The 21,945-nt window shown below is 43.5% G+C and overlaps 1 protein-coding gene across 1 annotated transcript in view; it reads left to right on the top strand.

The window, feature by feature from the left end:
* Positions 1 to 7,494: 7,494 nt before the first annotated feature.
* Positions 7,495 to 21,945, top strand: part of LOC137533516 (olfactory receptor 2AP1-like) — a 16,018-nt gene continuing 1,567 nt past the window's right edge. The window contains exon 1 of the mRNA XM_068254891.1: positions 7,495 to 7,542. Within this exon, the coding sequence (XP_068110992.1) occupies positions 7,495 to 7,542 (48 nt within the window). The remainder of the gene's footprint in view (positions 7,543 to 21,945) is intronic.

Here is a 21,945-nt window from a genome sequence, read left to right as displayed (position 1 = left end):
TGTGTCTCCCTTTGTGTCTTCTTCCCCCATGTCCTCCTCTGCTCCCCCGTGTATAGGTAAAAGCAGCGGCAGTGCGTCTCTCACCTCATCCATCAGAGCCCAAGGTGATCAGAGACCTCTCGTCTCCCAACATCTTGCGGCCAAAAAGTAAAAATACACCCATAATACACTAAAATAAATCATCCCCCATTATATATTCACCCAATATACCATCCCCCTCCTCCATAGTCACCACCATAAAACACTTGTTAAAAAAACAAAAAAACAGTGACAGCATTTAAAAAAGTACATAAATGATTACTTTGGGGCCCCAGCTTTTTTAATATGTATACCATGAATGTACTGTATATATATATATATATATATATATATATATATATATATATATATATATATATATATATATATATAGTTTTTTTGCAAATAGGGCTCGTAATTATTGATATATACGTCTTTATTTTAAAGTTGTATCCCCATACATTGTACTAGGATAGGAACAACAATAAATGTTGTAGTAACCATACACAATGGGCAAATAAAATATGTAACCCTGCAAGGGATGCAGCTGCAGGAGGGCCCAGAAGCCACAGGGGGCCTTGTGCAGGAGAAGTTTATTTTCCCTGTCCTGAGAGACTGACAACTAAGGGGACAAAGAAACAAAAAACTTTCTGCTCTCTGCACAATGACTGCATCTGCTCAGCCACTGAGAAGGAGTCATACACAGTTTTTCAGACAAAGATTTCGAGACATACCCTATTCAGTGTGCAGCAGGCTCTTGAGTACAATGCCCAGACCCCAACCTCTCCGCCCCTCCCCAAGTTCTCTGTACTGTGGTGATGCTGGAGAAGTACTCTGCAGCCAGTTCTGCTCCCTCAGAGATGGACAGAGTGAGTGTAATCTGCTGAGCCTGGGAGCACACTTGTCTGACTTATCTGTTTTCTGTTTACATTTTCTGCACACCTGGGGCTTGATTCACTAAACCGTGTTAACTCATATCACGGCTGCGCTAGCATTTTTGCGCACGTTTTTGCGTTGTCATGCACAATCAAGAATTTCGGTTTGCATTTGCGCCCACGTAAATTCGTGATTGCACACAAAAATTTGTGATTAGCGTGCCCGTGCTATGAGTTATCACAGCTTAGTGAATCAAGCCCCATATGTGTCTGTATGTGTGAAAATATGCACGTTTTACCACAGAAGCTAATGTCATTGATAGAGAAAATACATGCAGGGCAACTGTTATCTGTCATGGGGAAACCACTAGCCAATTGAATAACGTTGGTTCTCAGTTTACCTGTGCAGAAAGCAGGGGGGGAAGGGGGGCATCCAAAGTATCGCAGGGGGGGGGGGCAGTGATTTCTAGTTATACCGCTGGTAACATGCACTATACAAACGTGTGTTGTGTGCATAATGTGATTTAAGTAAAATGTGTAACATACTTTGCACATTTTGCATAACGCCCTGTAAAATTCCTTTGCATTATCCGCACACATACATTTACTAACCTTTTGTGTGAATACACACTATTGTGTCTATTTCCGAACCTTGATTTCCACTTTAAAATAATACTTTATATCTTTGTAATGCTATGTTTTTGGCGTTGCTAAGGCCTCACACTCGACTCACACTAGCACACAGACTAGGTAAATACATAGCTTACAACTTCACACTGTATTAGGATATTTATTAAATTATTTACATTATTTACAGGTATAGCAGTGAATCATGGATAAGTAATAGAGTAAAGAATCAATACATTACCGGATATTGCATCATCACTCCGTATCGGGGGACCAGCGATCGTCAGGAGGCAGCGCATACCCAACATCACACAACTCGTCAGTAGTGGAGAGTCCCATCAGAGCAAGGGAAATCTCTCTTTCTTATACTCATAGCTCCACCCATTTTCCCTATTGCATCCTGGGGATGCACAGGCATGAGCTTCACTACGGTTGGATGACTTATAGTCAATATTTTCATGAACAGAACTAGTTCTAGTTAAGTTGCGCATTCCCTGAAACAGTTAATTCAGGGTTATGCGCTTATTGCAACACAATGTTATATAACCATATCACGTGCCACGCATGCTCAGTACTTGTGACTGGGTGGGTTCGTCCTTCAGCCTATCCACAACGTGGAAGCATGATTCATCGTTCGTGATCACCGCGTGATAGCAGCGCAAACAACGTGTTTACATAACTCGTAGTAACCTCTATTTTGTCAATGGTTTTCTATGGAGAATGGTCCGTCACTACTAAAAGATACAAAATATGTCCTCTCTACCTACTGACTAGCTTGCTAATGTGTTTCTTACCTAACAGCCAGTCATTCACACAGACTCTTCAGACTTGTATCACAATCTTGCTACCTGAAAGCTGAATTTCCAGCAGATAGCTAGCTAAATGCATTAATAAAAGTTATGTGAAATGTCTTATGGAAAAAGTTATGCCACATCTCAGTAACACAAAGCAGCCATTACATCTTTTGTTTTTTGTTTATTTTCTCCTCTTTGTAGCCGAGTAGACAGTCAGTGCAAAGCCCATTCCCTGCCTTCTGGATGGATAGTACAGATTAGCAGTCAACCAGTTAAATAAGCATTCATGGCATTTCACCGCCCGTTTTTTTTTGGGTCGGGGTGAGCTGAATGATGGATCACCCTGCTGCTGCACAAATTCCAGGTGCAGTGCGGTGTAGTGCACGTGCCAAAACGACCTGCTTCATTAAAGAATGGGGTTATCTTTCTGCTCTCCCTCCTGAAATCAAGGGTTAACGACAAAATACAATGGATTCTGAGTTGCGCACATTACAAGTCCTACACCATCCTCTCCTTCTAGACATACAAACTAGTTAAGTGTGTAGCAGAGGTGGCCTTTGGGGGGAGGCATGTGGGGAAATCGCACCAGGCCCCTCTGCAGGGGCCTCAGATTTCTCTGTGACAGTACCTTGTCATGGAGCAGCAAGCAGGGGGAGACTGACCAATAGCAGCAGCACCAGCTTCCCATTAGCCAATGCTGGAGCTAATGTGGCTATCCAATCATAGAGGAGGGAGGGACAATACTTCAAAGAAGTGCCGCTCAGACGATATGCAGTGGCCTGCAACTTCCCCCATGTTGCCCAGCCCACCCCCGTGCTACCAGAGGGAGACGACCACCAGACATGTTGCCGATGAGGAGGAGTTCAAGGAGAAGAGAGACCACCAGTAATGCTGCAGATGTGTGTTTCCCGACCACCCTGTTTACATTGCTGGGCATTGCGTCAGCAGGGCTGCTATGGCTGACAGATTGCCTGGCCCCCAGTGAGGACAGTAGGGCGCAGAGAGGTGAGCTCAGGGTGGAGGGAGCACCTGTGAGAAAGGAAAGGCAGAGAATGACTCCCCCCCTATAAGGTGTGTGTGTGTGCGTGCGTGCGTGCGTGCGTGCGTGCATAGCATATCTGTATCTCTAGGCCCTGCATATGACACTCGCCCCAGGCCCCACATACTGTAAGGCCGCCTCTGTGTGTAGGGATATTAAAGAGGAACTCCAGCCTAAACAAACATACTGTTATTAAGTTACATTAGTTATGTTAATTAAAATAGATAGGTAATACAATCTTTTACCCACCTTGTTTTAAAAGAACAGGCAAATGTTTGATTTCATGAGGGCAGCCATCTTTTTGGTTGAAAGGAGGTGACAGGGAGCATGAGACACAGTTCCAACTGTCCTGTGTGCTGATCACCCCTCCCAGTTGCTAGGCAACGTGAATAACAACACAGGAAATCCCAACATGCTTTGCACAGCATCAGGGAAAAACCGCCCGGCAGGTCTCTTTGATGGGTGGAGCTTACCTAAAAATGCAGCCAAAAATGATGCTTTGGTAAGAAAAACAAAGTTCTGATGCTGTGAAACTGTTAAAGAAACACCAAGCCTTTTCAGTTCTGCTGAGTAGATTTTTAGCCCGGAGGTTCACTTTAAGAGGTGATATCAAGTATTTATTGGCTCCATGTAATAATGCATTCTAAATCTATAACTTGAATTGTGGTGATTTTTAGTGTTGATGTTTGAATTACAAAGTCAGAAAAACACAAATGCTGCCGACCACCACCCGGCCTTCAGCACCATTTCGGTATTTATCAAGTGGACAGGGTTAGGGGGCTTTTATTACTGACCCTTCACTCCGCTACTATCTCCTTCAGAATTTGGAACTTGAAATGCACAGTTAAGCACAAGTAATAAATTCCCCTTGACTCTGTACTCTTGTTCGGTGCTAAAATGGTACTAAAGTGGTGGTCGACAGTATTCCAAATTTTACGAACAGTGTTCCAAATTTGTTATGCTGAATTCACACACCTCAACACTGGTGATTTTTCACATATGTCATAAACCACCTCCTGAGAAATAATTCAGTTATAGAGCTTTATTGACTGCCCCCCTGATTTGGTATCCCCTGCTGCTTATTGTTTACCAGGGTTGCTTGCAAATTTTCACCAAAGTAATTTTCTCAATTTGGTCAAAGGAAACAAATTTTTATTTCGGTTGCCAAGATTCATGGACAATGCAAATATCATAAACATATTACAAAATAATTTCCGATGGCATTTTCACTCTAAAGTCAACTTTTACCCCCAAATCCAGAGGTGGATTAGCTCTCCCAAATCTTCAAAAATACTATTGGGCTTCCCTTCTTGTAACCATTAGATGGTGGTTCTCGCAAGAGGATACAAACTCAGCAGTGAATGTGGAGGCGGCAATCTTGGGCTCCTACGAACAACTTACAAACCTACCTTACAGAGGTCCCAAAGCCAACCCCCAAACTACTCTTGTTATGATAACCACATGGAAGGCTTGGAAAACGGCCAGAGTTCCCTTCTTAGATCCCGACACCATCTCTTCTTACACGCCACTGTGGGGCAATCCCTTCCACCAACACTTCACTACCATTCCTGATCCCATCCTATGGGCGAGACACGGTATCAAAAACATCTCCCACATACAACATGATAAAACTATTCATACCTTTAATACACTCAAGACCCAATGCGACCTCCCAAATAAATACCTGTTCAGATACCTACAGCTTCACCATGCTTATAGGTCTCAGTTCGGCTCTCAACCTCCTGACTTCCAAACAGACAGGTTGGAAAAGCTCCTTCTGATCAAAGACCTCCCCAAGACTCTTTCTGCCATTTACTCTGAATTGCTTAACACTAAAAATTCTAGATTAGAAAAATATTATAATAAATGGAAGACAGATATTCCCTCCCTAAATGACAAGGAGTGGGAAATATTAGAGGAGTTCCCTTCTACAGTAATATCAGCAAATGACCAACTTATTCAAACCAAATTCCTGCATAGAATATACTGTATCTCACCCCTGCGAGACTAAACAGAATTAACTCTACTCACTCGGACAGATGTTGGAGATGCTTTGTACATAGAGGAGACACATATTTTGGTTATGCCCGGTAATTATCCCTTTCTGGAAAAGTATACTTCTATCTATTAATACTTTATTAGAAACGGTCTTTCCTTTGGCTATAGGTCTAATGCTCCTTAGTAAACTGGAGAGGGAAAATATATCTAAGCATAAGCAAATATTACTCAAAGTATTATGCTTTCAAGCAAGGAAAGAGATTTTAAAATTTTGGAAAAAAAAAACCTCTATCCCAACAGCTGGTTCCTGGGTCAAATCAATCAATAACGCTTTACCATTATATAGAATCACATACCTAAATAGGAAATCTCCTAAAAAATTCAACAAAGTATGGGGTATATGGGAGGACAAAATCGTAGACCCTACTAATGATAAATTCATTCCTATCGTTGACTGATGGATGCTGAGTTGATCGGGGGTGGGGTTGGTGCTGGGCTGGGTGCGGGCGGGCAAACCTTCTTTTTTCTTTCCTTTTCTTTCTTATGGGCCAATAACCTGCGGCATCTCCCTAATTATGGCCCTTTCCTTATCTCATCCTCTCAGTGCGAGTCGGTCCTTCCGTCTCATCATTAATTGCTCCTGCACTGTCTCACTAGGTTCTAAGTGTTATAATTACCATTGTTCAATTATTCCTATGTATTATTGTCTGGTGGGACTGTGAACACGTTATGATATTGTAACTTCTACTGTGGAGGACACTGTACTTGCATAGCTTTGCACTTTTCCTCTTGTTGTGTAATGTTAAAAAAAAAACAATAAAATTTAACTGTTAAAAAAAAAGTCAACTTTTACATTTGGTTCGCTAAAAAATGTGCCTGCTGGCTACAGGCCTGATAGCTTTCTCGTGTCTCTTTCTACACTCTGCAAACTCCTAGCCGGCTCCTGCTATCTTTCACAGTATGTTATATGAGTTGATGTTTAACATGTTTGCAGTGATTTCTACTTACTTCGGAGTTCTCAAAATTCTCATCCATAGTCCATAATAAAATAGAATTCTGATAATATGTTGTAAATTGATAGCATATTTTTCAATATCCTAAAATAATAAACAAAAATGATTATTTAAAGTCTTTACATTACCTTACTGAGCAGAGGCATTTATATACTGTATGTATATGTGTGTGTCAAGAGCAGACACGGGTCCCACAAAATGAGTACACAGGGAGACCAATTACCTATGAAGCCAAATTGCTTGTTTCCACTTGGGACTATTTTTGCAATCTACATGGAATCAGTCTGCTGTAAATAAAACCCCTTTTTTCCTTTTTTTATGTATTAATTTTAATACAAGATCGTTTTCAATTATTGTACAATGCAAAACATGGAGAACCCCATTTCAGCTTGTAAGGGACTGTTGCAGCTGCAGGAATGGCTTATCTTGTGACTGGCACAGGCCTGACAGCCTAAAGCTTTATACATACACAAGATTTTAATTGGAGATGGGCCTTGCTGGCCAACACGGGCAAAATGCTAATGCACATGTATTGGCTTTAACGAGTCAGCATGAGATCCAGCCTCCTGCATTTTCTTGTTTGAATGCAGGTTGAAGCTACTTTTGTCCTTCTCCTGCTTCATTGTGCTCCCTGCTGTCATGCCTCCACCCCCCTCCATATAAACAGAATGGGTTGTTAGCCTGCAGGCTAGCAATGCATCCGTACAGCACTCCACCCCAAACAGTAGCTTGAAGGATCAAGTCCCAATCCCTCCAGGCAATAATAGTGTACATGACTTGAAGGAAGCATCGGCCAAATAATGCTGCCCCATGATATACTTACCCGGGACTTCCTCCAGCCCCTCGCAGCCAACATGTTCCACATCATAGCTCCACTCCCAGCCGCCAGCCCGGGGTCCCCACCAGTGCAAAGGCTGACCTCGAGGTTGTCCTCTACTGCACCTGCACGAGCACCGCTGTCAATCAAGTCCACGTTGTCTGCAGTGTACTGCACAGGCGCAGAAGTACTGCACCTATGCAGTACACTGCGGACAACGTGGACTGGATTGACAGCGGTGCTCGTGCAGGTGCAGTAGAGGAGGTTGGCCTCTGCTCCAGCGGGAAACCCGGGCCAGCGGCTGCGAGCGGAGATGCTGCGAGGGACATGTCGGCTGCAAGAGGCTGGAGGAAGATCCCGGGTAAGTATATCATTAAGTTGTCACTGGTCTTAACCAAAAGATACAGAAAAGGTAGACAGGCTGCTCAGGGCCGGCCCTAGACTTTTTGCCGCCTGAGGCAAATTTTTTAAAAATTGTCACCGCCGCCCCTCCCCCCCCCCCTCGGGGGGGGGGGGGCGCTCTGGGGGGGGCGCCGAGCTGGAGGGGTAGCTGGCAGGACGGGGGTATTGGGCCAGCGGCGGGGAGGGGGGTCGGACCCCCCCCCTCCCTCGCCTGGGTCCCCCGTCCTCCGCTCCCCTCCAGCCTAAATAGAAGCAGCCGTATGTGTAAGAGGCACGGGCGGGGAGGACACTCACCTCTTCCCAGCGTGCGCTCCACTGACGTCACTTCCTGCAGCGTCCTGCAGGAAGTGATGTCAGTGGAGCGCACGCTGGAGCGAGGAGGAGGTGAGTGTCTCCCCGCCCGTGCCTCTTACACATACGGCTGCTTCTATTTAGGCTGGAGGGGAGCGGAGGACGGGGGACCCAGGCGAGGGAGGGGGGGTCCGACCCCCCTCCCCGCCGCTGGCCCAATACCCCCGTCCTGCCAGCTACCCCTCCAGCTCGGCGGGCCGGCTCCCCGCACCCACGGACGGCTGGGTGCCGCCCCTGGAAATTTGCCGCCTGAGGCAAAAGTTTCACCCCGCCTCATGAGCGGGCCGGCCCTGAGGCTGCTATCTCTAGTGGACAGTGAGCTACTTTGCTTATAGTAAATACCAGTCATGACCCCTTGGATTGCCAGACGTGTCACAGAGACAACAATTGAGTCTATATCAGGGAGAAAGTGGCCTCCAAAAGCAATAAGATGTATTAAAACCAATTAAATGAATAAATAAGAGTTGGCTTACCTCAAGGATGACACCTTGTGAAATGTGAGATGTGGAATTTTTAATTTGCACTATGGCAATGCATTTCATGCGTACATTGGACTAACTTCCCAGGTCAAAAATCAGTGCTAGCTGTATCTCTAAGTCAAGCATTGAACAACTTGAATGGAAATTAAAATTTACGGATTTCACATTGTTCTCTGTCATTGTTCCCTGTGTAAGCCACCTCTCATTTATTTATCTAATTGGTTTTGATGCATTTTATTACCTTTGGGTGTCTCTCTTGTTCTGCTTACCTTTTACTATGATCTAACGTACTACACCATCTGGGCTCCCGTTGTCTTTGTAATGTTTTTTCTACTGTATCACATCTAAAACAATTGAGGCTGCACTACAACTGATAGACTTAATAAACTGTAGAAGACACAAAAGACATGGTTGTGAACAGGCACTTTTTTACTGATGGCACGCATGGCAGAGAGGTTGAACCAGTAGAGGATTATACTGGTGGTAGATGTGGCAGAGTCATTGAGCATGCAGAGGCCCCGAACAAAGGCAGGACAGCTTTTGGGTTGAGATCAGAGTGGCATACTATGGCAAGCAGAACATCCAGCATAAACCAGGGCTGGTAAGAACTGTCAGCATATCCTGTTACTTTAAAAAGGCTTAAATACCTTACCGAGTCTGAAGGAATTCCCAGCTGCCCAGTTCTGCACACCTTTGTGCACACACAAAAACAGGTATCATCTTCCACATCTGGAAGTGCAAGACCAAATATGTTTCAGTGTGCAAATGCACATGCGCTCACACAAGATCATAAGACTTCTATCAAGAACAGATGCTGGATTAGAACACCAATGGACACGAGGAGTATTGCTATATCTCGCTTTCTTCTATTATAGGCAGCCTCCTCATATGCATCTTACTCTCAGGATGATTTTCATGAAAAGATTTTAATCAACCATGAACACTAGAAATAAAGGGAAGGGAAAGAAGTTTCAGCCAATCAGGCTGCATTAGTTAAGTCTGAGGGGAAGTGGAGAAGTAAAAAAGGACAACCCAGCATGCCCTGCAGCTTCCTTTTTGTGTACCAAATTTTTTGTATACCAAATAAGAGGAGTCAGGTAAACTAGGGAATGATCATTTATCAACAAGAAAAGTAATAGTGATTTTAACTTTTGGATAGCCATGTTAGCATCCTTATTACTTTACCAGTTAAAAATAAAGAATTGATTTTTGATTTTATGCCAAACAGTTACACTTTAAGGAAGCAGGCCCCTTTAGCCCCTGGGCCTTCTGTAGGGGTCAGTGAAAAGCCACACAGTTTTGATCCATTTCTGAGGGACACCCTAGTCGTTGTCATGGTAATGCATCACTATGAAGGAGGAGACGGGGAAGCAGTAGTATACCTTCAGAACTTTGTTCTGCTTGGCACTCTACTACAATCACACTGGGGCATCATCTAGGTCAGTGATCTGCAAACTTGGCTCTCCACCTGTTAAGGAACTACAAGTCACATAATGCATTGCAGGAGTCTGACAGCCACAGTCATGATTCATAAAGGCAAATGTATTGTGGGACTTGTAGTTCCTTAACAGCTGGGGAGCCAAGTTTGCAGATCACTGATCTAGTTAACTATTAATATAGAGGGCTCCTATTGAAACATTGCATTGAATTGCCCTGTTTGTACCTTTGATGCCTTGCTGTTCCTGGAGGCAGAGGGACAACGACCAAAGCATGTCACACTTTGGTGGTTGGGTGCTGCCTACCACTGCTCGCTTAAGACAATGTACAAGAGGCATTATTATGAAAAAAAAAGTTTCTAAGCTTTTATTTACATTTGAGCAAAAACTGTCCAGTCCAAAATTATTCATACCCTTCACAAACTGTCAGAGTATGTGGGAAAATCCAAAGTTCTATACCATTTCAAATAGTCCAAGCTGTTCTAAAGCATCCTAATTACCCTGATTAATTGAGAACAGCTGTTTTAATTAACTCAGCAGGTGAAAAACAGCAGCTGTCTGCAGTTGGTTTGTGGACAGTCATGGCTAAGACAGAGAAGCTCAAGTAGGACCTGCAGCTGGGCATTGTGGCTGCTCACAGGTCAGGAAAGGGCTACAAGGCCATTTCTAAATGTTTTCAAGTTCCAGTGGCTACAGTGCAAAGTATTATTAAAAAATACAAAATGTTCAGAAGCACTGTGGAAAATCTCAGAGGACGTGGTCAGAAGCCCAAAGTGACACCTGCGTTGGCCAGGAGGATAGTGAGGGAGGTGAGAAAGATCACCACCAAGGCCATCCTGGTGAATCTGGGCTCTGCTGGTGGCAATGTTTCAAGGCAGACAATCCAACGGACACTGCACACTGCTGAATTCCACGGATGCAGACCAAGGAGGACGCCACTTCTCCAGATAAGGCACACAAAAGCTCGCTTGGCCTTTGCAAATGCTCATCTGGACAAAGAAGAAGACTTCTGGTCTTCTGTGTTATGGTCAGATAAAACAAAAATGTAATTGTTTGGTCACAATGATGTTTCCTTCATTTGGTGTAGAAAAGGAGAAGCCTTCAATCCAAAGAACACCATCCCCACTGTCAAACATGGTGGTGGCAACCTGATGCTTTGGGGGTGTTTTCAGGCAATGGATCAGGGAACCTAACCACAGTAAACGGCACCATGAAAAAAGAGCAATACATGAGGACTCTCAATGACATCAGGCAGTCTGCAGGAAAACTTGGCCTTGGGCACAAGTGGACATTTCAGCATGACAATGACTCAAAACACACAGCAAAAGTGGTGAATAAATGGTTAGCAGACAACAACATTAACGTTTAGGAGTGGCCCAGCCAGAGTCCTGACTTGAATCCAATTGAGAATCTGTGGAGGGAGCTAAAGATCAGGCTAATGGCAAGAAGACCCTCCAACCTGAAATATTTGGAGCTCATTGCTAAAGATGAATGGGCATAAATACCTGTGGAGTGGAGACATGCAAAAAGCTGGTCTGCAGTTATAGGAAGAGTTTGATTGCTGTAATAGCCAATAAAGCTTTTCTATTGATTATTGAGAAGGGTATGAATACTTTTGTACTGGACACTTTTTGCTCAAATGTAAATAAAAGTTGAGAAATGTGTTTTTTTTTTTTTTTTTTACAATAATGCCTCTTGTACATCGTCTTATTATCTTTTGGGAGACACCTATGTCATCTCCCGTAAAAAAATGAATTGCTAGTTGAATAAAAGTAACTTTAAGTCAAAATTTGCCAGGGGTATTAATAATTCTGGACAGCACTGTAGGCTTTGAGAGCAAAAGCCAGGGAGAACATATATTAAAGCTTGTGCATCCATATTCCAGGAGCATCTTGTAGATGTTCTCCCCCAACTGGTGGCCTCCTGTGTCCCCTTCTGTCCCCAGTGTGTCCCTCCTTCTGTCCCCAGTGTGTCCCTCCTTCTGTCCCCTGTATGTCCCTGTGTGTGTCCCAGGCTCCCCTTGTGTCTGCTACCTACCCCCCCCCCCCCTTGTGTCTCCGCTCTCCCCAGTGTAATTAGCAGTGTAGCAGCTGTGTCTTACCTAATCCAGCGGCTGCATCGGGGATCACAGACCTCACTTCTCTGCTGCACTACTCTTCTAGTAAAGGCGTTTGCTAATTGCATCATCAGCAGAAGCCATCACGAGGGGTAGCCACAAATGAGAAGAGAGGTCTGCGATCCCCGCAGGAGCCACTGGATTAGGTAAGACACTGCCGCTACACTGATAATTGCACTAGGGGCAGCTGGGGAAACACATGGGGAGACAGAGGCAAACAAGGAACAGTGTGGTGAGTCCCCAACCTGGCGCGGGATTGGGGGTTCGTACTAGTGTTGGGCGAACAGTGTTCGCCACTGTTCGGGTTCTGCAGAACATCACCCTGTTCGGGTGATGTTCGAGTTCGGCCGAACATCTGATGGTGTTCGGCCAAACTGTTCGGCCATATGGCCGAACTAAGAGAGCATGGCCGAACGTTCCCCGAACGTTCGGCTAGCGCTCTGATTGGCCGAACGGGTCACGTGTAGTGTTGGGCGAACATCTAGATGTTCGGGTTCTGGCCGAACATGGTCGCGATGTTCGGGTGTTCGAGCCGAACTCCGAACATAATGGAAGTCAATGGGGACCCGAACTTTCGTGCTTTGTAAAGCCTCCTTACATGCTACATACCCCAAATGTACAGGGTATGTGCACCTTGGGAGTGGGTACAAGAGGAAAACATTTTTTAGCAAAAAGAGCTTATAGTTTTTGAGAAAATCGATTTTAAAGTTTCAAAGGGAAAACTGTCTTTTAAATGCGGGAAATGTCTGTTTTCTTTGCACAGGTAACATGCTTTTTGTCGGCATGCAGTCATAAATGTAATACAGATAAGAGGTTCCAGGAAAAGGGACCGGTAACGCTAACCCAGCAGCAGCACACGTGATGGAACAGGAGGAGGGCGGCGCAGGAGGAGAAGGCCACGCTTTGAGACACAACAACCCAGGACTTGCATGAGGACAAGAAGCGTGCGGATAGCAATTTGCATTTTGTCGCCATGCAGTCATAAATGTAATACAGATGAGAGGTTCAATAAACAATAAACAGTAATTGGTGTTGTCCAGAATGCGCACAATGCGTGGGTCGCGTTCAATGCAGTCCTAGGCCGAAGAGGTCATAGCCTAGGGTCACAAAAACCTGTTTATTTGGGCAATTTCAATGGTGGCGAGTCTGACGTACATAAATCGCAGCAATGGCCGTTAGCAACGTCTGAATCTCACGAAATGTCTCATGCAGGTAGAAGAAATATTGTTAGACTTGGGCTCCAAAGATGGGTTCCCTACATCTCTGCAAACCAGAGTTACAGGGCTCCAAATTTGGTAAAATCCCCCATAGGCTTTCATTGGGCCTCCTATTTACAGTTCCAAAATCTCACATCTTTTCAAAGGGCAATTGCTCAGCAGTGGCAAATTTTCTAGCATTGTAGGGACCCTTAGGAGGAACATGACTGGTGAGTTTCGGGCCCCTAGGCCGAAGAGGTCATAGCCTAGGGTCACAAAAACCTGTTTATTTGGGCTATTTCAATGGTAGTGATGGTGACGTACATAAATCTCAGCCATGGCCGTTAGCAACGTCTGAATTTCACAAAATGTCTCATGCAGGTAGAAGACATATTGTTAGACTTGGATTCCAAAGATGGGGTCTCTACATCTCTGCAAACCAGAGTTACAGGGGTCCAAAATTGGTAAAATCCCCCATAGGCTTTCATTGCCTCCCTATTTCACTTTCCAAAATCTCACATCTTTTCAAAGGGCAATGGCTCAGCAGTACCAAATTTTCTAGCATTGTAGGGACCCTTAGGGGGAACATGACTGGTGAGTTTCGGGCCCCTAGGCCGAAGAGGTCATAGCCTAGGGTCACAAAAACCTGTTTATTTGGGCTATTTCAATGGTAGCGATGGTGACGTACATAAATCTCAGCCATGGCCGTTAGCAACGTCTGAATTTCACGAAATGTCTCATGCAGGTAGAAGACATATTGTTAGACTTGGATTCCAAAGATGGGGTCCCTACATCTCTGCAAACCAGAGTTACAGGGCTCCAAAATTGGTAAAATCCCCCATAGGCTTTCATTGGGCCTCCTATTTACCGTTCCAAAATCTCACACCATTTCAAAGGGCAATGGCTCAGCAGTGGCAAAACTCACCAGTCATGTTCCCCCTAAGGGTCCCTACAATGCTAGAAAATTTGCCACTGCTGAGCAATTGCCCTTTGAAAAGATGTGAGATTTTGGAACTGTAAATAGGAGGCCCAATGAAAGCCTATGGGGGATTTTACCAATTTTGGAGCCCTGTAACTCTGGTTTGCAGAGATGTAGGGACCCCATCTTTGGAATCCAAGTCTAACAATATGTCTTCTACCTGCATGAGACATTTCGTGAAATTCAGACGTTGCTAACGGCCATGGCTGAGATTTATGTACGTCACCATCACTACCATTGAAATAGCCAAAATAAACAGGTTTTTGTGACCCTAGGCTATGACCTCTTCGGCCTAGGGGCCCGAAACTCACCAGTCATGTTCCCCCTAAGGGTCCCTACAATGCTAGAAAATTTGCCACCGCTGAGTAATTGCCCTTTGAAAAGATGTGAGATTTTGGAACTGTAAATAGGAGGCCCAATGAAAGCCTATGGGGGATTTTACCAAATTTGGAGCCCTGTAACTCTGGTTTGCAGAGATGGAGGGAACCCATATTTGGAGCCCAAGTCTAACAATATGTCTTCTACCTGCATGAGACATTTCGTGAGATTCAGACGTTGCTAACGGCCATTGCTGCGATTTATGTATGTCAGACTCGCCACCATTGAAATTGCCCAAATAAACAGGTTTTGTGACCCTAGGCTATGACCTCTTCGGCCTAGGACTGCATTGAACGCGACCCACGCATTGTGCGCATTCTGGACAACACCAATTACTGGGTTTATACCCTTCTGGATCCACGGTACAAACACAATGTTCCAAAACTGCTTGAAGAAAGAGCCAGACAGGTCAAAATGGAAGAATACCAGCAGGCCCTTGTGGAGACTTTAGAGAGGAGATTGACATCCTCCCCCTCCTCTAGCCAGTTGTACGCCGACAGACTGACTTCCGCAAACCCAGGACGACCAGGAGGGCAGCAAACAACACAAGCCGCAGCTAGTGCCCAAAAGGGAATGGTATCGGCAGTGTCCTTGGAGTGGGATAATTTTCTGACACCCATGCAGCAGCACACAGAACAGCAAGCATGCAGATCCACCTCCAACACCGATCGCCTGGAGAAGATGGTCAAGGACTACAAGTCAGATGGCGTAGCTGTGTTGAACAATCCATCTGCACCCTTCAACTATTGGGTATCGAAGCTAGACACCTGGCACAAACTGGCAATGTACGCAATAGAGGTGCTGGCTTGCCCGGCAGCCAGCGTTATGTCGGAACGCTGTTTCAGTGCTGCCGGAGGCATCGTCACAGATCGGCGGCGTATCCGCCTCTCCACAGAAAATGCAGACCGTCTGACTCAAATTAAAATGAATCAATCCTGGATTGGAAACGACTACGCAACACTCCCGGACCCCAACCAAGTAACATGAACAATGAACATCTGTGATGGGTTAGCGTTTCCGGTCCCTGTTTATTGAACCTCTCATCTGTATTACATTTATGACTGCATGGCGACAAAATGCAAATTGCTATCTGCACGCTTCTTGTCCTCATGCAAGGCCTGGGTTGTTGTGTCTCAAAGCGTGGCCTTCTCCTCCTGCGCCACCCTCCTCCTGTTCCATCACGTGTGCTGCTGCTGGGTTAGCGTTACCGGTCCCTTTTCCTGGAACCTCTTATATGTATTACATTTATGACTGCATGCCGACAAAAAGCATGTTACCTGTGCAAAGAAACATGACATTTTCCACATTTAAAAGACAGTTTTTCCTTTGAAACTTTACAATCAATTTTCTCAAAAACTATAAGCTCTTTTTCAAATATTTTTTTTCCTCTTGTACCCACTCCCAAGGTGCACATACCCTGTAAATTTGGGGTATGTAGCATGTAAGGAGGCTTTACAAAGCACAAAAGTTCGGGTTCCCCATGACTTCCATTATGTTCGGAGTTCGGGTCGAACACCCGAACATCGCGACCATGTTCGGCCTGTTCGGCCCGAACCCGAACATCTAGGTGTTCGCCCAACACTAGTTCGTACTGATGGGCGTTCGTAAGTCGGGGATTACCTGCATTTGTCATATAAGACAAAAGTGTCTCTTATAGGGGAGCAAATACGGTAAATACAACTAATAGTAATAATGATTTACTTAACAATATTTACAGAATCAGAAGTAAAACGGTTTAGAATTTTTTGCTTTTAGCATTTTTTAAACATGTTACTCAAGGCAAGTTTCATCATTTTTATTTCACCCAAAAGTGAATGATAATTACTTTTCCTAGTCTCAACTAGATGTAATTTCGCTTGTTAGAAAAATTGGTCCCTCGGTGCTATGCACAAATTCTGCAGGGATTTTTCTGTTTCTTTTCACATACGCTGGATGTATAAATATATGTGTGTGCAGTGTCACATGTACAATTAGGTGGCGTGTTTTTCTCAGAATACATTTCATAATTTATGTTGTTTGGAAAATAAGTATATCACTTTAGTGATATTAGTGTTACTGTTCAGTTCTGGTTCTCACTTGGATTATGGATGAGAATTCTGTAGTAAGTTGAAACAATTTACATTTTTATTTCATTCAAAAATATTTTTTAATACACAACAATAGTAGATCCACTGACATGCCTATACATTGTTCAGATATTTACATAGCTGACCCCACTTCAACCACCAAAAATACAAATTTTATCATGTGTGGTTAGTGCTATGTTTGTGCCCATTTGTGCTGCAAAAAAAATAAGATTTGAGCTGCTCTCATTTTGAGCATAACACTTATTTTTACTAAACAATACAAAAGCCTATGGGCATGAAACTGGTATGGATAGATAGTGTTGTGCTTGTGCTCATTTGTTCTTCAAAAATCATCATTTTTTCATTTATAGTTTTTGAGATATTGAAGTTTTTATAAAGGTCAAAAGTTCACAGCCCCCTACAACCGTGCAAAAACTTGAAGTTCTCAAAAACTATAAAAGCTAGAATAATTATTTTCTTTCTTTTTTTTCAGCACAATTTTGCATAAACACAGCACTGCCAAAGTATACCAGTCTTATGTCTGTAGACTGTTGTATCAGGCTTGGTGATGTAATTGTATATGTATATTGAAAAAATATGTGCTATTATCTTCAAAATGAAAGCAGCACAAATCTCATTTTCTTAACAGCACAACTAGGCATAATAGGCATAAATGTAGCACTAACCAAACATGATTGAATTTTTATTTGTGCTTATTATAGGTGGGGGGGGGGGGGGAGGCTCATGGAGCTCCAAAGCTATTACGCTTTTACACTATCTACCTGTAATGCTGGGGGGGTCATACTTTCTGACCACCCAGCGCAACAAGGCTGAGAGCTGGATAATGGAAGAGGCTCCACAGATGGGCACAGATAAATATAAAATAGATGTTAGTTCAATAATATTAATAGAATATTACGAATAAATTACAAGATATATAACTGCAAAGTACAAGACAGATTGGCTAGAGTACATATATATCGTGCTGATGTGCAATATATGAAATGTAGCTCTCAAATAACTCACTAGCTAAAGCACAAGTAATGATAATGAACAAGACAGACAACAGACAGACAGATGGAATGCTCAGTCAATCTAGTCGCTGTTTCAGCGACGGCAACATTCCCACTGAGATAGACAAGACTAAGAGGTAGGAGTGGACTAATGGCAACCGCTGCTATAGTTCGTCCTCAAGAACAAGGCAAGAACAAGGCTAGAAGCAATACTACCAGTCGCCAACGTGGTGCTGGCAGATTCTAACTCTCAGGATCAGAAGGACTTCACTGACCCCCCGCAGGTCAGCAAACGTCCAGCAGACATGACAATACAGAGCAAGGCATTATACATTTACAATAACAACTTTCACAGCATAGACCCAACGACAACTCAGAGAGCTGACAGACTTTTAAGCTGGCATCAGCCAATGGATGCAGGCATGCAAATTTCCACACAGCTGAATGGTAATCACTCAATCCTGAGCTGGCTTGATTACCATTTGCTAGCTGGCTGCGAATGCAAAGGATTCCCATAAGAAATACATGCAGTATTATGTAACAACATGCATGCAGGAAATCCAGGGCCATCTGGCTGCAGCTCAGCTGCAGCAAGCAATTGGTGGAATGATGACAGCATCCTGAGCTGCCCAGAACTGCAGAGTGATTGCAAATGACAATGAGACTTATTGCGAATGTACAACCGAACGCAAGCAGATAAGCCAGAACTGTCCGTTTGCAGCTCCACTGCAATGGACAGAATACGCTACAGGAGGGATCCTTACACTACCATGGTTGAATTATAAGTAAAAAAAAAATGAAGCCTCAAGACCTCAAGAAAGCTCCTTCTAATAGTGGAAAGTCCAATGGGTAACATCAATAACTAAACTGAGGCAAGGTAAACTGCAGACATATATTTTATACATAAGCGATCAACAGTTATTACACATAGTCCAAATCACAAGTCCAGCTTTGCTTCTGAGGCTGTGACCCTGGATGATCCTCATAGGAGGGGGAAAGGGAACAAGGGAACCATAGAGGACATATAGTGAAGTCCTGTTTATCAATTTCACAACAACAAATGATCTACACAATTCCCATGTGGATGTCACTCAGTGCGTATCACAGCAGCTCCTCCACCAACTTATACAACCAGCTCCAACCACAGCAGCTCCTCCACCAACTTATACAACCAGCTCCAACTAGCTCCTCCACCAACACCGTCACAACTGTGCGCTCACCAGATGAAATTGCTGACCCCTCCTAGTGTCTCATCCCTCTCTGGCCATAGCTCCGCCCTACCGGTTTCGTCAATGAAGACTCAGAGCTACGGCCAGAGAGGGATGAGACGCTAGGAGCTGTGAACAACTTGTTTTATGAGACATGGGCATATTTTATGGATGTTTGTAAGTGCAGTACTATTCGTTTTTACTAGTGATTAAATGGTTTTACGCTATGTGAGCCTTGTTTTGAGTTTATTTAAGGTCCATCTACTGAAGGCAGCCTAAGCCCAACGTGAGACACAAGCTTTGTGAGCTGGTCTGTGAGGGGTCAGCAATTTCATCTGGTAAACGCACAGTTGTGACGGTGTTGGGCTTGAGGAGTTATCTGCACAGTGCTGATGGAGTGCATGTAGTACACTATACACAAGGGTGTTATATGTGTAGATCTTTGACGGTATAACACTATATGCTGTTTTATTCATTCCCCTATACATGCCGATATGGAACTGTGAGATACGAGACAGACTGAAGAGGATTGCTGAGTGATCGTAGATGGGGATACATTAAGTGTTTATTGCTGTCTGTGACGGGTCAGCAATAATTTCTGGTGAGCGCAATTGTTTGTATAAGTTGGTGGAGGAGCTGCTGTGATATGCACCAGTGACATCCACATGGGAATTGTGTAGATCGTTTGTTGTTGTGAAATTGATAAACAGGACTTCACTATGTCCTCTCCTGTTCCCTTGTTCCCTTTCCACCTCCTATGAGGAGCATCCAGGGTCACAGCCTCAGAAGCAAAGCTGGACTTGTGATTTGGACTATGTATAATAACTGTTGATCGCTTATGTATAAATATATATATATATATATATATATATATATATATATATATATATATATATATATATATATATATATATATATATATATATATATCTTTGGGTTATCAGGCCTTCATGTAGCGATCCAGTAGTGACGTCTGGTTTACGGTGTAGTTAGGTTACATATTTGCATATTTGATTATTTGTGGGAGGAGCGCACCTGCCACCTGAATAATAATAAACTGCAGACATGGACAACAGGAATCTCAAGCAGGCCAGGCTGCACTCCAACAACCACTTTTAGAACACAGGTTTTGCAACAGTTATTATAATTGGCTCTCCTGTTTTATGTCCTACCACTTTTGTGAAGTATTGTGGCATGACAAAGCTATAGACGTAGACTTGACATTTATACTTATTGACCATATTGTTACTGGGCAGTCTTTGCAAACACCAGAAAACAGCAGCTCATTCCTCACAATACTCATATGTATTGAGTCTTAGGGCTGGTGCACACAGAGCGGCTTTTTCAGCGTTTCTGCAGCCGCTTGCGGCTGCGGATCCGCTTGGTCAATGTATCTCAATGGGGTGGTGCACACCAGAGCAGGAGGCGTTTTGCAGAAACGAAAAATGCCGGGGTGAGGCATTTTTTGGATTGCGGGTGCGTTTCTGCCTCAATGTTAAGTATAGGAAAAACGCAAACCGCTCTGAAAAACGCCTGTTCAGAGCGGTTTTGCCAGCGTTTTTGTTACAGAAGCTGTTCAGTAACAGCTTTACTGTAACAATATATGAAATCTACTATACTGATATCCGCTGCAGCAATCCGCAAAACGCTAGCAAAACGCCATAGAAAAATAACAAAAAGTGTTTCAAAATCTGCTAGCATTTTGCGGATCTGCTAGCGGTTTTTGGTGTGCACCAGGCCATACACAGTTTCTGCTTCAGACTCCGATTAGTGCTCATCAGAAATGAAGTGAACATTTGGGGCATGTTACAATTTTTCTCACAATGGGCCAAATTCAATTCACTTTTTCTCCTAAGTTTTCTCCTTGGAGATAAGTTTTTATCTGCAGTTGATAAAGTACCAAAAAGTAGGTGAAAAAGTATTGTCAAAATAATTTGTATTTTCTTGCTTGCTGGTGTCTTAAAAGGCATTTTAGTGATAAGGTGTAAAAATATCACCTAGGAGAAAACTCAGGAGAAAAAATGAATTGAATAATGGCCCATGACCTTTTAGAATGTGGATATGTAAAAAATCTTTATACAATTATTGATTTAATCCTTCTGACAATTTTCCTGACAACCAAAGATTGTTTAAGTGATGAACGGCCATTTATGCAATTTCGCTACTTGGGTACCGGCACACGATGATACGAACATCGCTTAGTTATGCAGCGATAATGACCATCGCGGTGGATTGGATCTTTAAGATCTCCCGTGCAAAGTCCTGAAGATGGAGTAAGATGGATCGGTGAAGCGCTCGTTGCCAGGGAGACGCCGCTGGATCCATCTCTCTGCATCGCGAGGTGAGTACTTAGCTTAACCTTTTTTATTGTTACCTGTAAAATTCTAGCATTATTGAATAACATAACATAGTTGAATAACTTCTATTCTCAAGCTGGAGGGGGTTAGCCACCAGCTACAGTCTGATGTTAGGCTACATGGGACTGAACTTATTCTTGAAAAAAAAGAAAAAAATCATAATTTGAAGTCATAAGTATTTCAACTAAATCTGAACCTGATGCCCCACAGAATTGAGTTAAATTCAACAGTCAACCAGGAGTTTGGTTGTTTTGTTGTACCTGTGTTGCTCTTGGAATCCTTTAGAGCTGGTTTACTGTATACTTATAGCTGATAATGTCAGAACCACCTGTTTGCAGGCTGCAGACATTCGGCAGTGCTGGTGGAACTGAGATGAAACTTCTACTTGATAAAGTATAAGACTCTGCTTTATCATGTCTACCACAAGTTATTCTTTGTCCTCTCAAATGCCCAAAAATAATGTAATAATGGTAGGCTTAGCTCAAGTAGGCTGGGAACAAGGGTGGGCTTTGGGATATCTAAATTTGTGAATGGAGTTAATAATGTACATAATGTGAAGAGATAGTAAGGGGCATCCTTACTCTGAATGTAATTTACAGGGGGAGGGATGATCAATGGAATGCAAATAATTTTGAGCTGATGCAGGATTGTGCACATTTTATATGCAACTTTATGTAGCTTGAAAATGAACCAATTGAACTTTTCTTCAGCAGGATTGGACTGGTTCATGTTCAAGCTGGCTTAATTTGCCTACAAAATTTGCATATTGCTGCATCAAATTAT

This window comes from Hyperolius riggenbachi, chromosome 9, assembly GCF_040937935.1.
Source record: "Hyperolius riggenbachi isolate aHypRig1 chromosome 9, aHypRig1.pri, whole genome shotgun sequence".
Lineage (NCBI taxonomy): Eukaryota > Metazoa > Chordata > Amphibia > Anura > Hyperoliidae > Hyperolius > Hyperolius riggenbachi.
The sequence above is the reverse complement of the archived record's forward strand: the minus strand, read 5'-3'. Positions and strand labels throughout refer to the sequence as shown.